This window comes from Rattus rattus, chromosome 1 (assembly GCF_011064425.1).
Source record: "Rattus rattus isolate New Zealand chromosome 1, Rrattus_CSIRO_v1, whole genome shotgun sequence".
Classification (NCBI taxonomy): Eukaryota; Metazoa; Chordata; class Mammalia; order Rodentia; family Muridae; genus Rattus; species Rattus rattus.
The window spans coordinates 46,909,126-46,932,952 of NC_046154.1; the positions used below are offsets into that span (position 1 = coordinate 46,909,126).

The following is a 23,827-nucleotide window of genomic DNA, read 5'->3' on the forward strand; positions in this document are numbered from 1 at the left end:
CTCTGCCCTTGAGGACCTCAAAATTTACTGTGAGAGGTAGATAATTAAATAACTCACAATTACAGCTAAGCTTTTTGTAGGATTGTGGGAAAAGCACTGTGGAATCACAGAGGGGAGGATTCACTCTTGCAAGATGAAGGATGAGGATGGAGAGGAACTCCTGAGACACTGGAGCTCAGGAACCTTACAGCTCTGAGGTGGGGCAGTGTCCCAATGGAACAGCATCCTGAGACATGGGAGCTCAGGAACCATAAGCTCTGAGTGAAAGCCTCCTCAGCAGAGGTGATGCAGCTCTCAGGGGAGCTAAGGAGCTCAGGAGCGCTCCTTCATGCCCCCCCCCCTTCTCTTTACCTCTTCTCTTCATTGCTTCTTTTCTTCTTGGCTTCTTCCGAAGACTTCAGGCTTACGGAACGCTACATGGACCTAGTATAAGCAAAGTATTCTGCCTAACAAATTGTATTGGTAAAATAAGTATGTCTATTGTTCAGTAAATCTAGAACTGTGGGGGAGTTTGATCTTGTTCTCTACAAAGGTTTGAAATGTTCTTGGTCTCTAGGGACCAAACTTTGACAAGTTTAGGTCTGCCCAAATGCCAAGTTTCAGCGTTTCTTTTTTCTCTATCTCTGATTCCTATTCAGTCTGTGAAAGGAAAAGAGGGCAGCTTCCGAGATATATGCCTGCCGCCTTGGGACAAGAAGTTGGACTTACTGTTCAGAGACCGAGCCCTGCCCGGGTGGGCGTGGCCCGTTCATGGGCGTGGCCCGTTCGTGGGCGTGGCCGCGGTGTGGGCGGGTTCTGCGAGAGGATGAGTGCGGGCGGGGCCGCCGCCGGTCCGCGCCCGGAAGTGCCCTGTGGGCGGAGTTGAACTGGACGTTAAGTCCCTGCGCGGAGTCCGGCGTCCGAGGGCAGCGGCCTGCTTGCTCAGGAACTCCCTCAGCCGCCGCGTTCTCAAGCCGCCGTTGCTGCCCCGGACGATGATGCCGCGCCTGCTGTTTCGTGCCTGGCCCCGCTGCCCCTCGCTTGTCCTGGGAGCCCCTAGTAGGCCCTTAAGTGCTGTCTCGGGGCCGGACGATTATCTGCAGCACAGCATCGTGCCCACCATGCACTACCAGGACAGCCTGCCCAGGTGAGCCCAGCCTCCTGGCCCCGGCCACAGACCCGACTCCTGGCACTCAGGATTTGCCCTGAACCTCCGGCCCTGGAGGCAGCCAAATTGCCCAGCTTGGAAAACCTGAGACTGTGAGAATTCCCTGGCTCAGAAGATTCAGAAACTTTAAAAGACCCCTCCGAAACCCTCCCGTCTACAAGTTGTGATTCCCACAAACTCCCTCTCCATTAATCTTTCAGACAGCTACCCTGAGCCCTTCACACGTAATACCTGAAAACCACCCGAATCCTTACTACTAGGGTAGTCTATTTGTTTTGTTTTGAGACAGGGTTTCTTCGTGTGCCCAAGAACTAGCTCTGTAGATCGCTGGCCTACAGTGAACCTCTTGTTTCTGCCCACAGAGTGCTGGGATTAATAGCATTGGCACCTCTGTTCAGGGAGGAGAGCCAATTGCTAACATGGGTCTCCCTCGGGTCAATTTCCACTATCCACCTTCTTTACTTGTTGCTGAGAACAACCCACTCCTCTTCCAGTACCTGCTCTGTTAGTGTCCCATCAGATGCTGCAAGCACACCTTCATCCTCAGTTTACCACTCTCCATCTTCTAAGGTCAGGCTTAACCTAGAAATTCTCATCCCCACCAAACCTTCCTCATTACTCTTTCCGGTGGTCCCCAACACTTCACCCACACTACCTGACCTATCCAAACAACCCTAATGAGTGTTTCCCCATGTCAGTCACCCCCTCTCCCCAATACCCAGTACTTCTTTAAATCTGGAGTCTAGTTTTCTCTCTGACCTCTCAGCTTTGATCTAGCTTGCCAGATCTACTCCAAGGATAGAAAACACCCTCTTCTCTAAGCCACACCTAAATCGTCTTCTCTGCATTCACTGTTTATTTCCCAAACCAAGCTCCCTTCTCGGTGTCCTTCTGACCCAGCCATCCTCCTGTCCAGGAGCTTCCTGCTCCATCCAGGAAAAAACAAACATTGTACCAAGGTATTGTCCCTGCTGTGGGGTTTGCTTTCCTCCATGTCCAGCAGTTATTTAACTCAGTGTCATCTGCCCACCCTGCCTTATCAGCAAGAATACCCTGTGTGCAAACGTGTAAAACCAGGCTACAGTGAGGTTCTCTGAATTCAGCGGGAGGGAGGGGGAAAGAGAAAGGGTCTTTACTATGGTAGGATGAGGGTATACCGTGGCCTCTCCTGACAGCCTGTGTGAGCTGCACTAATATGTAGGGGAAAGGTGAGGGCTTGGGAAAGAGTGTTTTGATTTGCTGAGTCAGAAGGGCACTGACCTTCAGTGCCTCACCCAGGTTTAAGATCAGATGGACTGTTGGCAGTTGAGAATTGGGAAACTGTAAGAACATTCAACATGATTTAGTCTGTACAAACGTCTGTAAGATCCTGGAAGTAGAAATAGTATTGCTTGTGTCAGGTAGTGGCAGGATCCTGAGGTATAAATAGTATCATTAGTCAAGTATAATGGTACATATCTTTAGTCCTGGCACTCCTGGACAATGGCTGTGAGTTCAAGGCCTGCCTGATCTATTTCGTGAGTTCCAGGATAGCCAGAGCTATATTTTAGAGCCTGTCTTGGGGAAAACAAACAAACAACTAGCCCTCTCCTCTAAAAACCCAACCAACCCACCAAACAAACAAACAAACAAACCCATACTAGTACTGTGTGCTCTTCATGGTGACTTTCCTGGTGCTTCATCTAGAAGTGGGAGTCAGGTGAGATACTTTCTGTGTCAGCAATTCTGGGCTCGTAAAATATATTCTCTCTGACACTCATCGATGTCACACTTAGCCGGGAGCTCTGACCTTGAGGTCGACTTGGTTTCAGATTCTGCTTATGTCGTGAGTGCTGCAGCTTAGCACAGTTAGAGCCACAGTCCTCGTGGGGCGAATGGCAACACACAGTTCTTTGGACTACTAGGAGACCCTCAGGATAAGATACCAGGGATGAGGAGACCATTGTCACACCCATTGTTCCTCTTTATCACTGCTTCGTTTTAGCCACAGTGGCCTTGGACTCCATCTAGTAGGAGCCCTGGGATTATCATTTGCTTGATTTTTTAAAGTGTTGTGGCTTTTGTTCTTGTATATGCTAAGATGTACATAATGGGGATAGAGAAATGGCTCAGTGGTTAAGAGAGATGCTGCTCTTGCAGAGGACTTGAGTTCTGCTCCCAGGACCACATCCAGCAGCTCCCAGCTGCCTGTAACTCCAGCTCCAGAGGGAGTAATTAGAATTAAAAATGCACCGTACAAAAGCCCCTGTGCAGGTTTGGCATAGCGCGCTCAGTAGGCATTCACAAGCATGGTACCTGGTACGTACAAGATGACACTGACAGCAGTGACTTAATGTCTGGGTAGGTGAAGGAAGCCCGGTGGAAGGGTGACACTGACCTGGAATTTGATATTTACCAAGTGAGAGGAAGAACAGAGCTGCACATGAGGAAAAGGTGCCTGAAACAGTGTTGTACATAGAGAGGTCGAGAGGTAGGCACAGAGCTGCACCATTTAGGCCTTGCTGGTTTGGGGCTGGAGTGTTTCATGGGGAGGGACCCTCTGGGGAGTCGTGTTAGATCTACAGTGATAGCTGGTATTCAGAACATAATGGGCAGATTCTGCAGAAAACCCGTGTGGGAGACAAAAGTGGCAGGGTTCACCTGGCACTAGGGTAACTGGTAGAGACTGATTTGTGAGCTCCAAAGCCAGACTTCTTGTTTTCCAGAATAACTTTATTCTAAATGACTCTTGGGAACACTACCCTAATTATAACTAGATCCTGTAGACAGAGAAGGTTTATCTGTGTTCCTGCAGGCAGAATGCTGAAGTCCCTGCTTTGGGGAAGCAGACTGGGTAGGAGAGCACGGGACTCAGTAGCTTACACAGGAGATAAACTGCTTAGCATTTCCCCTCCATCTTTATTCGGGCAAATGTCTGTTAGATAGGGATGGGTGGCATAGGAAAACATGAGTGGTGAAGACGAAGTTGCTGTGAGCATCTCTCCGTACCTGGCTCTAACCTCTTTTGAGGCCTGATGAGTCACCCAGAGCCAAAGGAACTAAACATCCTCTCCTGTCTTGAGCTTGCTACTGGGAGAATGGTTGGGGAACACTCTATAAAAAGATCGTTATAATAAGAGTCTTTGTGCATGTTGCAGAAAGTCCGGTTAAACTGGCTTCATTAGCTGGAGATCTATGAGCTCACACCGGCTGCTTAGCCTCCTGCTGAGCTCTTCGTTTATGTGATTTCCTTCTCAAGCCGGCCTTCTCTTCAGTTGCAGAGAGGCAGCCCACACACCAACCTAGCTTACGCCCATCTCTTGGTGACCAAAGCTAATGAACATTGCTGTTTTCTAGAAATTCTAAGTCCCATCTCATTGGTTTTTCACTGGGTTGCCAAGGATCTGACCAGGAGGCTAGAAGGCCACACTCAGGGTACGTCGTCCACCTTACTTAGCCTAAGAAAATTCCTCATAGGCATCGCTACAGGCTGGCCCCACTCAGGCAGTTCCTCACTGAAATTGTTCCCAGGTGATTCTAGACTGTGTGGAGTTGACAGTTAAGGACAGTTCTTACACAGATGGTAGCCTGGGTGGGCTGGTCTGCCAGCCCCAAGCATCCCTATCTCCAACTATATCTAGTGCCAGCATTACACCAATGTACTGCCATACCTGCTTTTTAAAAGTGGATTCTAGGGTCTCAAACTCAGGCCCTCCTGCTTTTTAAGCAAGCACTTTACTGATTCAGCCATCTTGCCAACCTAGAATTCACTGTTTTCCAATATATCAGTTTTAGCATATTCACAGAACTGTGCAGCCATCACTACTGTCAAATCCATCTTATCATCCTGTCCCCTCAAAGCCCATCCTCGTTAGTCAGACACACCCACTCTGTCGGCCTCCCCTTTGTAGCCCTTGATCTTCCTTCTGGAAGGTGACCTGATGTCTGAACTCAGGATTGTTGGATGCCAACAGTCAGACATTTTCAAATCAGTGTGCCATCTATTAAAAGAATAAACTTGCAGTTGGCAAAATCCCACTGCTTCTGGTTTCACTCTTACTCCCTGCTTCGAAGAACCCATAAAGGTTGAAATGGCCAAATTAGAGCAATAAACTGTCGCAATATATGGTCCTGAAAAGACTGTATGTTCAGGGTGAGGAGGATAAGGGAAGAAACACAGATGATAATGTCAAAACCCATAGGATAATTCGAGAGTTTCTAGCTTATCTTGTATATGCTAACAATTTCAAACGTCCATTAATGATCTCACAGTTTGGTGAGCAGAGAAATAAGAATTGCTACAAAATTGAAAAACAAAAACCCCACTTATTTGTGTGTATGTGTATGTGTGCGTGTGTATGCAAGTGCATGTGTGTACTGTGTGGGCATTCATCTGCTGTGTGGAAGAGGAGGTCAGAGGACAGATTGCAGGTTCTTTTGCCTCATGTGGTCTCTGAGGATCAAACTGAGGTCATTAGGCTTGGAGGTAAAGGCCTTTATTCACTAGACCCTCTTCCTGGCCCTGCCACTAAATTTGGTATGGAAAAACCTGGAGAGTGGGTTCTTCTTGGGAGTGGGGTATTATTGAAAGAGTAAGTGTGTTATAATAGCAAATTTGAACTGGCATAGTGGCTCACCTCTGTAATCTCAGCACTTTGGAGGCTGAGGCAGGAGGATTGCCATGAGTTTCAGGCTAGCCTGGGTTTATAGCATGACCTTGTCCCCAAAATAACAACGTTGGCCTTTTGTGGCCCATGTGCTGCTGTCTTCTGTCATGTTATGATGTAGCAAGATGGCTTTCAAGAGTCTAGTCTTCTGCCAGGTGAGGTGGTCCATACCTTTAATCTCAGTACTGGGGAGGCAGAAGCAGGTGGATCTCTGTAAGTTCTTGGCCACCCAGAGCTTCATAGTTAGACCAGAGAGAGAGGTGGGGGGAGAAGAGGAAGAGGAGGAGGAGGAGGAGGAAAGGAAAGGAAGAACGAAAGAATGAATTTGGACTGGAGAGATGGCTCAGCAGTTAAGAGTACCAGCTGTTGCTCTGCCAGTGGACCTGGGTTCAACTCCCAGCATCCACATGGCAGCTCACAGCTGTCCATAACTCAAGTTCCAGAGGATCTGACATCCTCATGCAGACATGTATGTGTATAAAATAAATTAAGAAAGAAAGAGAAGAGGGGAGGTACATCCCAAGCCATGCTCAAAAATAAAAAGAGAGAAAGACAAAGAAAAAAGAAAGATCAATCAAGCCTTCTCAGACTCCCCAGTCTCCAGAGCATATGTTTTTCTTTGTAAATGATGTTGTCTTGTATTGTGACCACTTAAAACAGCCTAACGCTGGGTGGAAGAAGAAGTAATTAGTTAATTCATCAGATATAAGTTTATTAAAACCCTTCCCTATGTTGGCCCATATACCAATGGTCACCAGAGAAGAAGCTCTATGGGAAGAATTAGTAGTGGAAGGGCCTTCTCTATAAGACACCATAAGCGCAAGAGGCAGTTCTGTGCCCCTCCTCCTGGCTTCATACACACACCAGTGGCTGGAAACTTCCAGAAGCCTGCAGATGTTACAATTCAGGGTCCATCCCAGGGGCTTTCCTGGGATGAGTGAGCTCAAACAACTCTCTCCTCCTCTAAGTTATTTTGCTCAGGACTTTACAGCAACAAAAAAACTCTTTCATTGTGTAATTAGTAATTGAATGGTTGGTTACCTGAGGGTATCTAAGTTCACAGTGGCTAGAAATAATTTTCATTTATTCTCATTATCAAATTATAGATAAGTAGGCATTTAAAATAAATAGATGTAGTACAGCATATCATAAGCCGAGCTATGTGGCCAGGCGGAAGTGGCCCACACCTTTATTCCAGCACTTCGGAGGGAGAGGCAGGCAGATCTCTGAGATCAGGGCTAACCTGGTCTACAAAGAAAGTTCCAAGACAGCCAGAGCTCTGTTACACAAGAAACCCTGTCTCTAAAATCCAATAAATCAATAAACAAATTAACTGAGCTGTGCTTTGTGGATAGTTGTTTGGTTTTCATGAGGGACAGTTAAAGTTCAGTATTTTGCACATAACTTAATTTCATCTTGGTAGAAGTAAGGTAAGCAGCTACTATTGTGTTAATACTAGGTTGTGTATCTTTAAATGAAATTATTGATAGGCAGAGAAGATGCCATGCCGTCTGTATTTCATTTCACCATTGGACCAGTATCCTCACTATCATAGCCAGTAAGTCGGCCTTGGGCGCTCTTGCTGTTGTTGGAGCACATGGGGTGCCTAGCGATTACTGATAGGATGCTGGTGCTAGGCAGTGTAGTAGTTAGTTTCTACCTTTCAATGGATGCAGCCTCCATTTGAGCTGTTTTGGGAAGATCTTTGCTTCCCTTCTTTTTTTCTTTCTGTTTTTTCTGAGGCGGTTTCTCTGTGTAGTCCTGGCTGTCCTGGAACTTTCTATGCATGCTGGCCTCAAACTCATCAGAATCTGTCTGCCTCTGCCTCCCAGGTGGGAGTGGTTCTGATGCCTTGATTGGGAATCTGCGTGTGAACACTGAAGGTCCTGTTTCCCAAATGGTTCTTGATTGATTAATAAAGACGCTAGCAGCTGTGAGCTGGGGGAAATAGGTGGGACTTCCAGTCCCTCCACCCCACCTCCCATTGGCCATTGGCTACTTCCCCACTGCACCTGGGGTAGTAGGCGGGATGTTAGAAACATAACTAAGCTGAGGGCAGATTTAGTGTTGAGCTGAGACTAAAGGCAACTGAGTAGTTGAAGCTGAGGGCAGATTTAGGGTGCGGAGTTGGGAGTGAAAAAAAGGGCGTGATGGCCAAGGAAGGCTTGGAAGAGCCAGGCCACTGAACTAAAGCACGTCAAAAATAAGCTAATGTGTGTGTGTCTTTCATCAGTGAATCCGAGGGAACCTAGGTGGGGCTGGCAGTGCGCTCCACCTGGAGCTTAAAGTGGGGCAGCAAAAACTACACGCAACACTGGAGTTAAAGCTACACGCAACACTGGAGTTACAGCATGAGCCTCCACTCTGGCTTTGTTTCACTCTTATGTGATTCTCTTTTGTAAAGTGCTCAACAGTATTTTACAAACAAAGCTTTTTTCCTTTCATCATGGGTTGTTGGGAATGTATGTTCAGTCAAAAGGTAGAATTTAGTACTGAACAGTGTTAGTTAGCAGTTAGTATAGCTGGCCAGGAAACAGGAATGCTTGGGAGAGCCTCTACTTTCTCATTTCAAATCTATTATTATTTATTAATTAATTAAAATGCTTTTATAGGACTTTTACTATAATAGAATGGGATCGACCTAACTGTTAGTGCAGTAGTAAAGTCATTAGCTCTGATTGTTGCTACTCACTTATTTACTGTAGTGCTAGAATCAAACCAGGGCCTCAGGCATGCTATGCTAGGGAAGTGTTCTAGCTGACCTACATCCCAGCCCCGTCACTTCTGACTTCTTACTGGCTTTTCCTTTTTTTTAAAAAGGGGAATTAATTGTCCAGTGCTTGGTTTACTAGTTTCACTTGCAAAGCTTCTTGGCGTCTTCCAATGCTGTCAGCCTCACACTGACTTTGTGTTCTCCCTAGGCTGCCTATCCCTAAACTTGAAGACACCATGAAGAGATACCTCAGTGCACAGAAGCCTCTCTTGGATGACAGCCAGTTCAGGTAAACACTGAATCCAGTGAACCATTGCTAGCAGGTAGAATTGGAGGGAGGCTAGCAAAAGTGGTCACAGACCAAACTCCAAGCGATAGCAGTTGTCTGACAAAGCCTCCCGAACCTAGCACCTGCTTTATATTTGCACATTCAGGAGGTAGGCTTGCATTCCAAAGGACTAATCCAAAGTTCCTCTAACTCAACAGGAGATGGGTTATAAGCCAGAATGGCGTGTTTGTGCTTTATCTTGGGAGGTTGGCTAGTATTGGTCATATTCAAGAGACCAGTGTTCTGGGGGGGGGGGGGAGGGGGGCCCATAAAAGATTATAGGCAGACCAGAGCGTGCTTGCTGAAGACATTTACCAGATTGGATACTGTGCCCCAAGCACATGCTCTTTTCAAACATCAGAATGAGACCGTATATGGAAACCAGGTTGTTGCAGATGTAATTAATTTAGATGAAGTTCTGCTGGGATCAGACGAATCCCCAATCCAGCACGGCTGATGCTCTTCAGAGTCGTTGACAGCCAAAAAGAACTCAGGTAGAGATCGGACTGTTGTGTCTACAAGCTCAGAACACCAAAGACTGTTGCCAATACCAGAAGCCAAGAGAAAGGCATGGAACAGATTCTGTCTTGCATGGTCTGCACAAAGAACGCCAGCTTGTTGACACCTTGGTTTTGTGCTTGTAGCTTCTAGGCCTCCCAGAGAGTAAAACCCTAGGGTTTTGTGTTTGTTTGTTTGTTTGTTGTTGTTGTTTTGAGTTGGGTACATAGTACTGGTTGTCCTGGAACTTACTATGTAGATTAGGCTGGACTTGAACTCACAGAGTTCTGCCTCTCTCTGCTCCAGAGTGCTTGTATCAAAGGTGTGCACCACCACACTAGGTTTTCATCTATATTGGTTTTGTGGCACCAGTAAGAGCAACCTTAGGAAACCAACACAGCACAGACTGAAGAGAACATCGCATCTGGTATTGTTAGGACAGGTGTATCAGGGCCTTGTAGTGTAGTCTAGCTGGTGCTGTTGCCCACACTGCGAGTCTTCTGTACAGGTTACTAGTATTGTCATTAGTCCACAGTAAAAGGAACGGGTGAACTGTTCATAGGTGTCTGCTTTGAAATAGTCTACAGTTCCTTTAAGCAATGCAATGGCTTCCAGTTACTGTGCCATGTTTTCCTCGCTCCCAGACTTTATGTGTTTTAATTCCTTGAGATGGCATTATTATCTCTCCTTTATGCAAATAGAAACTGAGACCTGGAGAGATGAGCAACTTGTCTGCAGTCAGCTGGTTTGAATGTGGCAGAGCTAGGATTCAAACTTGGCCCCTTTTGATCCCAAAGCTTTCCTCCGTGCCAAACGGCCTCCTCGTGGACAAGTGATTTTGTGAGGTGCCTTTGGCCTTCCCAGTTCCCTAGGTGCATCCATTGTAGGCTCATGTGTGCTCTTCTGATCTCATTCCAGGGTCTGGGAGATGCTGCTGGGCACCCAGAGTGTGAATTCCTGCCCAGGAACCTGTAAATCATGTATTCCCCACTGTGGCTTGATCTGTCTTTTCTTGAAAATTACAGGAGAACAGAAGCATTGTGTAAGAATTTTGAGACTGGCGTTGGGAAGGAGCTGCATGCCCACTTGCTTGCTCAGGATAAGCAGAATAAGCACACCAGCTACATCTCAGGTAGGTGGGCAGGGCGGGGCGGGGTGGGGCAGAATGGGCGGGGTTCATTGGTCCCCTGAGACACCTCAGCTCCTTCCCTTCCTGAAGTGTGTGGAAGGAGGCTCTGTGAATCCCAGCGCTTAAGCAGGTGTGGGCTGGCATCCACACACTAGACCAGTGGCTTGCCTTCGCAGTACATGGGGTTGAGACAGAATTTAATCGATTCTGTCTGAAAAAGGTGCAAGAGTCCCGTGCCATGAGTGTTGTTCAGTCCTGCACCTTCTGGCCTAATGTCCTCTGCAGTCTTATCTCATGTGCCTCTCTGATGTGAGTCATGCTTCAGCCACCTGCTGCATCTGGCTTCCGGAACTGTCCCCATGTCCTCATTTATCATTTACATTTTGTTCCTGGTAGAGCGATCCTTCCTCTGTGATCCAGGTAGAGGCAGTTGGTCTGAGAAAACCCAGTTTTCTTTGTCTTCGGTCTAGAGTCAGTGGTGTTCACCCCTGTTCTTACACTTAAAAAAAAAAAAAGGTTTTTTTTTTTTAAGAAATATTATTTTTGATATTGGGGGGTGTCTCCCTTTGTAACCCAGGCTGGTTTCAATTTCATGAAGCTTCAAGTAGCTGGGATTATAGATGTACCATTACACTTAGCATAGTATATATTTTAACTGTACATTTATCTATTTTTGGCCGGGGTTCATGAAGTCAGAGGACAGACTGCAGAACTGAGTTCTTTCCTCCCACCATTTGGGCTACTGGTGCCAAATTTCAATGGTCTGACTTGACAACAGCACTTTTACCCACCCAGCCATTTTCCCATTTTCTTGGCCCATTGTTTATAGTTTTATCCATTATACATACATACATACATACATACATACATACAGTTTAAAGAACCATGTAGGCTGAAGAGATGGCTTAGCAGTTAAGAGCACTTACTGCTCTTATAGACCTGGGTCTGGCCACTAGCAGCCATGTGAGGTAGCTCACAACTGCTTTTAACTCCAGTTCAGGGGGTTCAACCCCTCCTTCTGGCCTCTGTAGTTCCTGCACCCAGACTGCTCACATACACCAATGCAGACTCATATACGCATACATTGTTTATTGGATATTTCTTTATTTACATTTCAAATGTTATTCCCTTTCCCAGTTTCTTGTCCATAAGTCCCTTATCCCCCTCCCCTTCTTCTATAAGGGTGTTCCCCTCCCCATCCACCCCCGCTTATCACCCACCCCCTGCATGCTTTTTTAAAAATCAAATTATCTTGTAAGACTTGTTGGGATAAGCAGAAGTTGGCCTACTCCCCCTAATTTCTTACTTTTCACTTGACTATTTCTCTGTTTTACTGACCAGGATGGTTCTATGTAGCCCAAGCTGGCCCTGGATTTGTGATCCCCCTGCCTCTGCTTTTTTTTTTTTTTTTTTTTTTGAGACAAGGTTTCATTGTGTGACCCTAGCTGCCCTGGAACTTGCCCTGTAGTCCAGGCTGGCCTTAAACTCAGGGATCCACCTACCTCTGCCTCTGCTGGGATTAAAGGTGTGAGCCACCTTCACCTGGCTATCTTTAATCTTTTTGGCGGTGTCTGTTCCAGGACTTCTAGATTGTTCAGTCAGGGCTGTGACCTCTTGGCCTGTGGAGAAACTGCTCTCTTGGCATCTTTTCCCTCATCGCTTGCCTTATTTTCACTCTTGGCACCTTTACCGCCGGCCATGGCCTCTCTTCAGCCTTTCCTCACGTTGGGTTGGTTTCTTAGACTTCATATTTCCCTCTCTCTTGGCTCCTCCTTCATTGTTTTCAGAGATCTTTGCCTTTTGGGAGCAGAACGCAGGAAGCAGTCTCGAGCTCTGTGCATCCTTGAGTGGTAGACACTGGGTTTGGCTGGGTTGCAGATGACGGAGCCACGGGATTTTGAAAGCCATTCCCATTGTCTGTCAGCTCCCGTTGTTGCTGTTGTCAAGTCTGCCATTATTCCGAGCGTCACCTTTGTCTGTTTTCTCCCTGACTCTGGACGTTCCTGGCTTTATTTACTTTTTGTCCCCAGTGATCTGAAACTTCACATAATGTATTGATATGTATCTGTCCCTACTTATTTTTGCTGTGTCACTGATTGAACCCTCTTGCTCATGTCGTCCATCTGTCCTGAGATGTGTGCTGTTTTACTTATTTCATTTCTTCTCGTCTGGTGAAGATGTTTTCTCTTTCTGGGCTGATGGCTGTGCATGCCCTAGTCCTCCCGTGTCTTAGCTCCGTCATATTTTCTGGAACTTTATTTTCTCTCTCAGCTCTTCTGTGGAATTTCTAATTCCTGGTCTTTGCTCTCCACTTCTCCCCTCTGCTCCACCAGCTCATTTTTGGTCAGGATTACTTTTTTTTTCAATGTTTACACACACATGCAGTTGTCATAGGACAACTTGTAAGACTTGGGTCTCTGTTATTATGTGAGTCTTGAGGATCTAACTCAGGTCATCATGCTTAGTGGCCTTACCAAGCTTGGGAAGATTTTTTTTTAAGTTTATTTTTAGAATGTTTTTAAGTTTCTTACTCTTACTCACCGTGACCTCTGCCCTCCCAGTTCCTTTCCCTTTCATCTTGCCTCCCCGCCTCCCCCGGGAGCTGAGGACGGAACCCAGGGCCTTGTGCTGGCTAGGTAAGCTAGGCAAGCGCTCTACCACTGAGCTAAATCCCCAACCCCTCATCTTGCCTTTTGTCTGATGCTGCGTCATCCCTGGCCACTGTCTACTGATGAGTGGCATGTTTTCTGTGGGTAGGCATACCTTTTGTGGTTGGGTTCATTGTTGCCTTGGGTGTCTCTGACGGTGGTGTCTCATTAGAGTCTTTAGGAAGGTACTTCTCGTCACCCCCCACTGAGTGTGGTGTAGAGAAGTGGGGTCAGGGCTTCTGTGAGCTCAGTTGGGATGTCTTCCAGCTTCTCTCGATGGAGAGAACAAGAGTGGGGAAGGAGTTATAGAGTTGCAGGCAAGCATGCCATGGTACCATTTTGCCCTGGTTCTCTGGGAGGTCTGCCGTGTGAAGCAGGTTGTGTATTGCCTCCTTGCTAGGTTGAGATTGGCCTTCTTCCATCTGTCTTGGACATCACCGGTTGCCTACATACTTTCAGACTTTCAGTCTTTCCTTTCTCATTCTCTTGACCTTAACAATGACTGGCTTGGCATTTTTGTAATCCTGGATATTCTGACTACCCAAAAGACTGAAACAGAAGAATTACAAATTTCAGACTAGCCGTAGCAACAGTGAGACCATGTCTAGGGTCATAAAAAAGATACACACATAGTAACAGTTGCTTTAGAGGGTGTGGGAACTGGAGCTCTCATATAGGGCTTATGGGTATTCCTCAAGAGGCTTAACAGAAGCCAAGTGTGGTGGGCAAACCTTTAATACCAGCACTCAGAAAGCAGAGGCATTCAGATCTCTAAATTCAAGGCCAACCTGTCTACAGAGTGAATTTCAGGACTGCTAGGGCTATGTAGAGAAACCCTGTCTCAAACAAACTAAAAAAAAAATAAAAATTAGAAAGGCTTAGGAGAGACTTACCTAGTTTATGTATGTTCTTAAAAGAAGTGAGAACATGTGTCCACATAGAAACTTGAATATAAAGGTTCATAGGATTATCATAATTGGCTAAGGGGGAAAAACCCCAGATATCCATTAATTGGTGAATGGATAAACAGAGTCTAGATCCATGTTACATGCATGGTACAACCTGGGTAAGCCTCAGAACCATTATTAAAAGTAACAGAGTCCAGATGCCACAGACCATGCATTGTGTGGCACTGATAATGCGGCATAAATCATTGTGCAGCCAAATACGGTTGGTCACCTTCTTGAAGCTGGTATCATTTCTTTTACCTGAGCTGGAATTCTTTCCTTTCTTAAATTTTGTTTTTAGATATTGCATTAGCTTTTTTATGTTTTCTCTTTCTTAGGCCCCTGGTTCGATATGTATTTAACTGCTCGAGACTCTGTCGTTTTAAACTTTAATCCATTTATGGCATTCAATCCGGACCCGAAGTCTGAGTATAATGACCAGCTTACCAGGGCGACCAACTTGACTGTTTCTGCAGTCCGGTTTCTGAAGACACTTCGGGCTGGCCTTTTAGAACCAGAAGTGTTCCACTTGAACCCTTCCAAAAGTGACACGGACGCCTTCAAAAGACTCATTCGCTTTGTTCCTCCCTCTCTGTCCTGGTATGGAGCCTACCTGGTCAACGCATATCCCCTGGATATGTCCCAGTATTTCCGGCTTTTCAATTCAACTCGTATACCCAGACCCAATCGTGATGAACTCTTTACTGACAGCAAGGCTAGACACCTCCTGGTCCTAAGAAAAGGACATTTCTATGTCTTTGATGTCCTCGATCAAGATGGGAACATTGTGAATCCCTCAGAGATTCAGGCACATCTAAAGTACATTCTCTCAGACAGCAGCCCTGTGCCTGAGTTTCCCGTGGCATATCTGACCAGTGAGAACCGAGATGTCTGGGCAGAGCTCAGACAGAAGTTGATCTTTGATGGCAATAAGGAAACCCTGAAGAAAGTGGACTCTGCTGTCTTCTGCCTCTGCCTAGATGACTTCCCGATGAAGGATCTTATTCACTTGTCACACACCATGCTGCACGGCGATGGCACAAACCGCTGGTTCGATAAGTCCTTTAACCTCATTGTAGCCGAGGACGGCACTGCTGCAGTCCACTTCGAGCATGCGTGGGGGGATGGGGTGGCGGTGCTTAGGTTTTTCAATGAAGTGTTCCGAGACAGCACTCAGACCCCTGCCATCACGCCCCAGAGCCAGCCTGCCGCCACCAACTCCTCTGCATCTGTGGAGACGCTCAGCTTCCACCTCAGCGGTACTGTCAAGGCTGGCATCATTGCTGCCAAGGAGAAGTTCGACACCACAGTGAAAACCCTCAGCATTGACTCCATTCAGTTCCAGAGAGGTGGCAAGGAGTTCCTGAAGAAGAAACAGCTGAGCCCCGATGCGGTGGCCCAGCTGGCCTTCCAGATGGCCTTCCTGAGACAGTATGGCCAGACGGTGGCTACCTATGAGTCCTGCAGCACTGCAGCCTTCAAGCACGGCCGCACAGAGACTATCCGCCCAGCCTCCATCTTTACTAAGAGATGCTCCGAGGCGTTTGTCAGGGACCCCTCCAAGCACAGTGTGGGCGAGCTTCAGCACATGATGGCTGAGTGTTCCAAATACCATGGCCAGCTGACCAAAGAAGCAGCGATGGGTAAGGCACGGGTGAGGACACTGTGGGTCTTGCCCTCCCTGAGTATCAGTCCTATGTCACTCACATCAGATCCCTACCCATCACTAGGGTTAATCTACTTGCCAACTCCCAAATGATCTTTTCCTATGCCAGCCGTGTCTGAACAGCCAGAGCAGCCACTAGGGATCAGAAGCTAAGGTGACATGGGGACTTTCCCTCATTTAAAGTCCATCTCAGCTGCAGTAAATGGTTTGTTGTGTTGTTGCTGTTTCCCCTGCCCCTTAGTGGTTCAGACACGTTTTTGGATTTAGTGTTTCTGAGCCTGCCCCATTATCTCACCTCAGCTACAGTGTAAATAGTTCATCTCAGAAGCCCATGGCAGTTATTGGTTGGTTTTTGAGACAGGGTTTTCCTGTGTAGTTCTGGCTGTCCTGGGACTCTCTATGTAAACCAGGTGAACTCAGAGATGCGCCTGCTTCTGCTTCTGCCAGGGAACATATGTTTGTGATAAAATTCAAGACCTGGAAAGGACATTGAGGATCTCATAGTCTAGTCCTGTTGTGTAGCATTTAATAGCGCCCTGGAATGAAGTGGTGCTCAAAACAGCTAATTAATTCTTTATCCATTCTTTTACCTTAGGAAGCTAAGCCACTGGCCCCGGGTTACACATGGCTGAGATAAGAACCCTGGGTAGATGATGTCCTTACAGCTTTTTCCACCCAGTCAGTCTGTTATGCAGAGTTTTACCCATTTTACCCAGCAGTGCTGGGTGAGGCAGGTGGTGCATGCGTGTGTTGCTGAGGGATGAACCCAGGGCCCTACTCATCGAGCCTCGATTCAGTTGTGAAGTGTGTGGTTCCTTTCATGCCATCTGGCTCTGAAATGATTCAGTCTTTTTGTTTGTTTAATTGTTTTAGATGTATTATTTTATTGTGTGAGTGTTTTGCCTGCCTGTATGTATGTGCACCATGTGTGTTCCTAATGCCTGTGGAGGTCAGAAAAGGGCATCATATTTCCTGACACTGGAGTAGCAGGCAGTTGTGAGCCGCTATGTGGGTTCTGAGAACTGAACTGGGTCATCTGCAACAAAAGCTCCCCTGGGCCAACTCTCCAGCCCTTTGTTTGTTTGTTTGTTTGTTTGTTTGTTTGTTTCTCTCTATGGTAGTAGCTGACCTGAAACTCAATGTATATACCAGACTGGCCTTGAACTCAGGAGATCCTCCTGCCTCAGCCTCCCTAGTGCTGGTAGTAGTTATGCACCACGTTCAGTGTCTTTAGCATCATGCTTTCATGTTAGGTTCATGTTCTGTCCATCCGTTAGCAGCTGAGAATAGAGTTTTTACGTGTTCTGGAGTGGCCTGCTGTATGGTAAGCTGAGGTGCCTGTGCTGGGGTAGAGAAGACCGTTCTCCCACTTTTTGTGTGGTGGTTCCTATTGTGGCTGGGGGTCACCTACAGTCTTCACTGTGATGTCCTGAGACTCTGGATTTTCGTTTTGTCTGACAGGCCAGGGCTTTGACCGACACTTGTATGCTCTGCGCTATCTGGCAACGGCCAGAGGACTCAACCTACCTGAGCTCTATCTGGACCCTGCATACCAGCAGATGAACCACAACATCCTGTCCACCAGCACTCTGAGCAGCCCAGCAGTGAGCCTTGGGGGCTTTGCCCCCGTGGTCCCTGATGGCTTTGGCATTGCATATGCTGTTCACGATGACTGGATAGGCTGCAATGTCTCCTCCTACTCAGGACGCAATGCCCGAGAGTTTCTCCACTGTGTCCAGAAGTGCTTGGAAGACATTTTCGATGCTCTAGAAGGCAAAGCCATCAAAACTTAGCTTCCTAGTCGCTGAAAAGCCTCCATTCTTCCTCATGAACATGGATGTTCATGCTGGAAGGTGCCATCTGTGCCCAACAAAACTAATCCCAAGGTGCTTCCACAGCCAGTGCTGCAGGCTGAGCCGGAAGAGCCCAACTGAAGGTAGTGAGAGGTCGCAGCTGTAAAGCCCTTTGTTCAGGAGATAGGGTTTGGAAAACTAACTCAGCTGTATTTATTGTTTAAATAGAAATAAAACCTGGTGTTGCTTAGAAATATGGTTCCTTTTTCTTTTAAATCTTCCACCTTGTTTTCTAATCCTCCAAAGAACTTCCCACCAGCATGAACAGGTTACGCAGTGACCTTGGGGTCCCAGTGTTGGAGTGGCACAAGTCCTGTGTGCCTGTAAGCTCGCCCGGGTCTCTGGGATACAGTCTATTTAAAAGCGTCCCTTCCTGAGAAGCCCTCGGTTCTGTCAAGGTTGGACCCCCAGTGTAGGGGATTGTGTGTGGCAGGGGTGGGGGAGCATAGGTGGGGAGGGGAACACCCTTATAGAAGGGAAGGGAGAGGGGTTAGGGGGCTGATGGACAGGAAACTGGGAAAGGGAATAACATTTGAAATGTAAATAAGAAATATCCAATTTTTAAAATAAATAATTTTTTAAAAAAGCATTCCTTCCTAAGGTGTGAACTTATAGACCAGCTGGAGCAGAAGCTCTTCCCAGGGATTGGAAGACTACTTCATTTCCTTCTTTCCTAGCCGGATAAGAAATCCTCATTTGTTCTTTTGTTCTTGCTTGCTTGCTTGCCTGCTTGCTTCCTAGAATTTGTTTTTATTTTTAATTTTTTAAATTATTACTATTTCTTTCTTTTTAAGACATGGTTTCTCTGTGTCCTGGAACTTGTACTATAGTCCAAGCTGGTCTCGAACTCAGAAATCTACCTGTTTCTGCCTCCCCAGTGCTGGGATTAAAGGTATGCGCCACCACCACCTGGTGATTTTTTTTTTAATTGTGTGTGTGTGTGTGTGTGTGTGTGTGTGTGTGTGTGTGTGTGTGTGTATTTCTGTCTGTCTATCTGTGTCTGTCTGTCTATTCGCCTGTATCTGTATGGAGATATGTACAAGTGAGTGCAGGTGCCTGCAGAGGCATCAGATCCCTTGGAACTGGGGTCACAGGAGGTCGTGAGGTGCCTAATATAGTGCTATGAACTGACTGAACTTGGGGTTCTTCTTGGGGAAGAACAGCATATGTCCTTAACCTCAGAACCATCTCTCCAGCCCAGGAATTACAATTCTAATGGCCATGTGTTTACTGACTGAAGCCTGTGTGCTAATTGTGACTTCAGGTAAAACACATGTCTGTATTGTGTAGTAGCGAACATCTCTTCTGAGGGAAATGAACTATTTGTTAGGGTGCCACTGTGGTATGAAAGGGGAAATTTGTCGAGTGTGTGTGCGTGTGTCTAACGATGGCTTTTGTATATAATCTTACCATCTGTAGTGGCTTCCTACTGAGCTCTTGAACAGCAAAATTCTGGTTTAGGTTCCTCACAAATCACTTCAATTCATTTTCTTGTTTAATCCTCTTGCTAGTTTCTATAATAAGGGATTCCTGTAGCATGGGTAAGATGTTGCTGGCCCATGGGTACTCTTATTGTCTGTCTGTTCTCTAGGGAGCTTCCATTTGAATACCAAGTTCCTGGTAGCATTGGTGATAATGCCCCACTGAATTGTGTAAGGTTGAAAAGTTATACTGTGTGTGTGTGTGTGTGTGTGTGTGTGTGTAGCTTTGGCTGTCCTGGAACTCACTCTGTAGACCAGGCTGGCCTTGAACTTACAGAGATCAAACTCCCTCTGCCTCCTGAGTACTAGGCCATCACCAGCTGCTTATTTTTAAATTAATTTAATTTTATGGGCATTGGTGTGAGGGTGTCAGATCCCCCGGAACTGGAGTTACAAATGGTTGTTAGCTGCTATGTGGGTGCTGGGAATTGAACCCTGATCCTCTGGAAGAACAGTGTGCTCTTAACCACTGAGCCACCTCCCAAGCATTAAGGCAGTATACCTTAGGTGCATACTGATTATCATAGTCCCCAGTGTTCTTGTCACTCTCCCTAACTTTTCTTCCTGTCTTAGGCTCATGATAAAATGGAGGCTTGGATGGTGTGTTAGTGGTTTTTCTTGTCACTGTGATAAAAGGCAAAGATTTATTCTGGCTCCCAGTTGGAGAGGTTATTTATGGTCCATCGCAGCGACTGGGGTGCCATCGGTGGCAACGGGACAGCTGCTGGTTGTGTGGCAGATGGACCAGCAGCCGAGGCAGGGAAGCTTGGGGGTAGGGAGGGCGGTGCTCCGTCTGTGCGGCTCCAGGGTCACTTTCTAGGCGTGGCCAGCTGGAAGGGCCCACACCACTGTACGTGACCCTCCCTCACCCATGTGCTGTGAGGAAGCCTCATGAGTTCCTCACAGTGAAGTCAGTGGGACTGTGCTTCAGTTTGTTGTTGGGACCTTAGGAGAAGGGGTAGGTAGGCGTGGCTTACAGTTCCCCCGGGAATACATGTTAACAACATTTGGCATAGTTGGTAGGATATGGCAAACAGGATGAGTCTATGAAGAGCAGTGGTATCCCCGACACCAGGAACGAGACAAGCAGATGAAGCCAAGTTGTGTGAGTTAGGGTGGGGGTAGTGGTGTCTGGAGGAAACTTTGGCATGGTGAGATTCCCTGTAGGGCTTTGTAGGATCATGGCCCAGACATGGACAGTGCAGGAAGTAGTGAGATGTGTACCTAAGGTGTGGCCAGCAGGGTCGGAGCTGGCGGGAGGGGGAGCCCATGATAGCAGGCTTCTTCCAGGCGGTGGAGTGGCATTACTGCTTGATGGCTAGGACTTCTTGATAGAAGTTAGGAGATGCTTTGAGAACTGCCAGTGGTCTAGAGCAGGCGTTGCAAGTCCTGGGAGTAGCACACTGCTGTGGGTAATAAAAGATCCATCTGAGGCCAGGGGTGGGGACAGTCCAGAGGCAGACTGGGGATATTGGGTAGAGGGTGAGACAGAATGATAGAAAGAAAGGGACACAAAGTGGTGGCTTTGGCATTGGAATTCCTGACTAAGCAGGTAAATTGGGTGAGACAGATGGAAAAATGGAAGTGTTTTCTATGGCTAAGGGGCCAAAAGGAAAGGCCAGTTATATACAGCCCCTACTTGAATCCCTAATTCTGGTACCCCTGGGAGGAACTTGGTCACAAAAAAATCTGGTTTGTGAGACCATGGGACACAGGAACAGAGATCAGTCCCCATGTTGCAGAAGCAGAAAAACTGAGCAGTGTGACCACACATCAGTCCTTGAGATGAGCTGCATAGCCTGAGGCAGTACAAGGGGATACTGAATCATTAGAGCCATTAGAGATGTTTGGCCATCACAGGAGAAGTCCCCATGGCTATCAGGGGCCAGAGGACAGCAAAGGAGAGACCAGCTCTATTGAGGGAACTAGGTGTGAGGAAAGCAGTGTGTGATGTCCAGTTTGACTGGTGCTGATAGGAGAGACCTTAGGAAGAACTGGCCTTACCAAGGACCTGAGACTGACAGAGCTCCAGAGCTTTGCAGAGCCTGTGGTAGGCAGGCAGGGTCTTTATGAGGTAGGCGAGCAGTAGGCTAGAAGTAAGAGGTAAAGCAGAGAAAGGGAGAGGGGGAGGGAGAGGGAAGTGTCCGTCTACCCAGACTGTTACTCAAAGGCAAATATAGCAACATTTTGTGTCAGGCTTTCCTCCAAAACAGTCAAAGCGTGTGTTAGTGAACTTCTGTGATAAATGCCGCAAGTGCAGAAGGCCACGTCCATCCAGAGAGCTACAGCCACAGTGCCAGCCTAGAGCCTTTCTGACTCAGGGAACCAGCCTGATCAAGTTCAGCACGGGAGAGCAGTACCTCACCACTAACTCTGAATAGGCCTAAGAATTGTGAGACAGCCTTACAAAGCTGTTGTGGATGGGGAAATGAAGGGAAGTTTCATGGACAAGCACCAGGACATGTGTCCTAGCTAGGGTTTCTACTGCTTTGATGAAACACCATGATCAAAGAGTGAGCTAGGGGGAGGAAAGGGTTTATTTGACTTCTGCTTCCACATCACTGTTCTTCATTGAAGGAAGTCAGGATAGAAGTTCAAACAGGGTAGGAACCTGGAGGCAGGAGCTGATGCAGAGGCCATAGGGGAATGTTGCTTACTGGCTAGCTCTCTGTGGTTTGCTCAGCCTGCTTTCTTGTAGAACCCAGGCCAACCAGCCCAGGGATGGCCCCATACACAATGGGCAGGACCCTCCCCCTCAGTCACTAAGAAAATACCTACAGGCTTACCTGTAGCCCCATCTATGAAAACATTTTTTAATTGAGGTTCCCTCCTCTTAGATGGCTTCAGTTTGTATCAAGTTGACATAAAACTATCCAGCACAGTATGGAAGTGGAATGGTTCAGAGATGACTGAGGGTTGTGAAAAGCTAAGTTGGTGTCTCCTGTCTATGCTACTGTACCCAACACGGGTGTGCTGATTCTGATGGAGCTCGGCTGTCTCCTTTCTCTAAAAGCTAACATGCCTGCCCCTTCCCCTCACCTCCCTAGTGTTTCTCCCTTGGTTAAATCCCTCCTTTTTACACAACTGTATTTCACAGACTGATGTCCAGTCCCCAGTGAGTGTTTTGTGACACATCATTAGACCACTCGGCCCTCGTCTTCCGCACCGCTCCTGTTGCCCATTCTGGAGGGGAAGAGCACCTGGTGCTGCTCTGTGGTTTGAATGAGAAATGTCTAGTTAGTCTCTGGTATTTGAATATTTGTTTCTAATTGGGAGCACTCTTGGAGACATTTAGGAGGTATGGTCATGCCGGGAACTGCCTTTGAGAGGGCAGAGGAGGTCTTACCTACTCTAGTTGGGTGGCTTTGCTTCCGGCTCACAGTTCTCCGTATCCAACCCTGCATCCCTGCCCTGATGGAACCGGAAGCAACATAAATTATTCTGTAAGTTCTGGTGTTTGGTCAAAGGAACAGAAAAGTTGACTAGCGAGCTCCCTGATCTTGCCATTGTTATCTTTGATGGTGGCCTGAGATCACTTCTGATTCCCAGGCACTTTGTTGCTGGTTGAGGTGATGGTTATTACATTCACCAGAGGCCACAAATCTTTCCTAAGTGAACTATTGTGAGGCGGTTCTAACTGGCTGTAAGTGTAACCTACACCTATGGCTTTCTCCTTGTGTTAGATTTTCTTTCTGTTCAGAACCATTTATCTCTGACTGGAAGGTGTGGGCACAGAATCTGCTCACAGCCCCTCTCTAAGAAACACAGGCAGCTACTTTTCTGCTTTTTCCCACCCTGGGGAGCAGCAAGAGGCAGCTGTTAGGCAAAGGTTTTATCTTTGCATCTGACAAGAAGACAGTCATGTTCTTCTAGCTTGTCAGAAGCAGCAGGGTGGCACGGAGGGCTGGCAGTCTGAGTCAGGCTGGCCCCATCTGAGGCTGTAGGGCACTGACGACTGAGCTCTGGGCTGGTTCCAAGTGGGTACTGGGTCCCTAGAGAGCAGTACCGCCTGGCCGCCCTTCTGATCAGACCATTGTGTCTGGTTGCTTCAGTGCAGGACCCCTGGCATGCTAAGCGTGCAGTCTGCATCACCTCTCTCCCTGCTGCAGCCCCGCAGCACCTCCTACTGTGAAGTGCAGCCCATTCTGCTGGGAACGCTCCTGCCAGATAGTCGCAGGCTTCCCCCGGGAGAGGCACATCTGACAGGCATTCAGTGGCGCCAGGAAATTTGTTTTCAACTGTTTTCCCAGTGAGAAGAATGGCTGGGGAGGTATTGCAGCTAATGGCTTATGCCCCACTTCCTGCTGGCTCCTAAACACACGAGCTCCAGTGTAGCCCTTTTAAAGCATTTGGTTTAGAGAAGCCCTTGGGAAACAATGCTAGAGAATGTGCAGATGCACAGAACAATGCTACCCAGTGCTGAGACCACTGCAGCTTTCTAGAGGCCTGGCTTGAAAGCTCCCCTCCCCCATCCCCACTGGCACATGGCTTAGGACAGTGTTGTGTAGTGATTGCCACAGTCAGCTAAGCAGAGACCCTGGACGTTTCTGCTCTGAGAAACAGCAGAAAAGGCTGTCGTATACCACAAAAGCCCAGTGTACCACAACCACAACATCGTTATTAACAAAAGCCAAGCTTACACAGTCTAGCTAAGAAAACACCCATTTTGGATGAAGATGGTACTTTTGAAAATAAGCTGCTTAGGGACAATTCAAGGGCGGACTGAGCACCTTTGTTTAAATTCCAGACAGAAGCCAGTGTTTGGGAGCAG

The 23,827-nt window shown here is 47.3% G+C and overlaps 1 protein-coding gene across 1 annotated transcript; it reads left to right on the forward strand.

Annotated features, from left to right (window-relative positions):
• The first annotated feature begins 847 nt into the window (after window positions 1–847).
• Cpt2 (carnitine palmitoyltransferase 2) lies at window positions 848–17,769 on the forward strand. The gene is made up of 5 exons (XM_032900786.1): window positions 848–1,126; window positions 8,715–8,795; window positions 10,358–10,464; window positions 14,395–15,699; window positions 17,184–17,769. Exons 1-5 carry the CDS (start codon window positions 975–977, stop codon window positions 17,513–17,515), a joined length of 1,977 nt encoding a protein of 658 aa, XP_032756677.1. The 5' UTR covers window positions 848–974; the 3' UTR covers window positions 17,516–17,769.
• Window positions 17,770–23,827: the final 6,058 nt, after the last annotated feature.

What these genes read in the sequence shown, in the direction of transcription:
- Cpt2 (XM_032900786.1), top strand. Translation starts at nt 975, where the DNA reads ATGATGCCGCGCCTGCTGTTTCGTGCCTGGCCCCGCTGCCCCTCGCTT. An exon ending in TACCAGGACAGCCTGCCCAG is followed by an intron (nt 1,127 to 8,714) that starts GTGAGCCCAGCC and finishes TGTTCTCCCTAG; the next exon opens with GCTGCCTATCCCTAAACTTG. An exon ending in GCACACCAGCTACATCTCAG is followed by an intron (nt 10,465 to 14,394) that starts GTAGGTGGGCAG and finishes TCTCTTTCTTAG; the next exon opens with GCCCCTGGTTCGATATGTAT.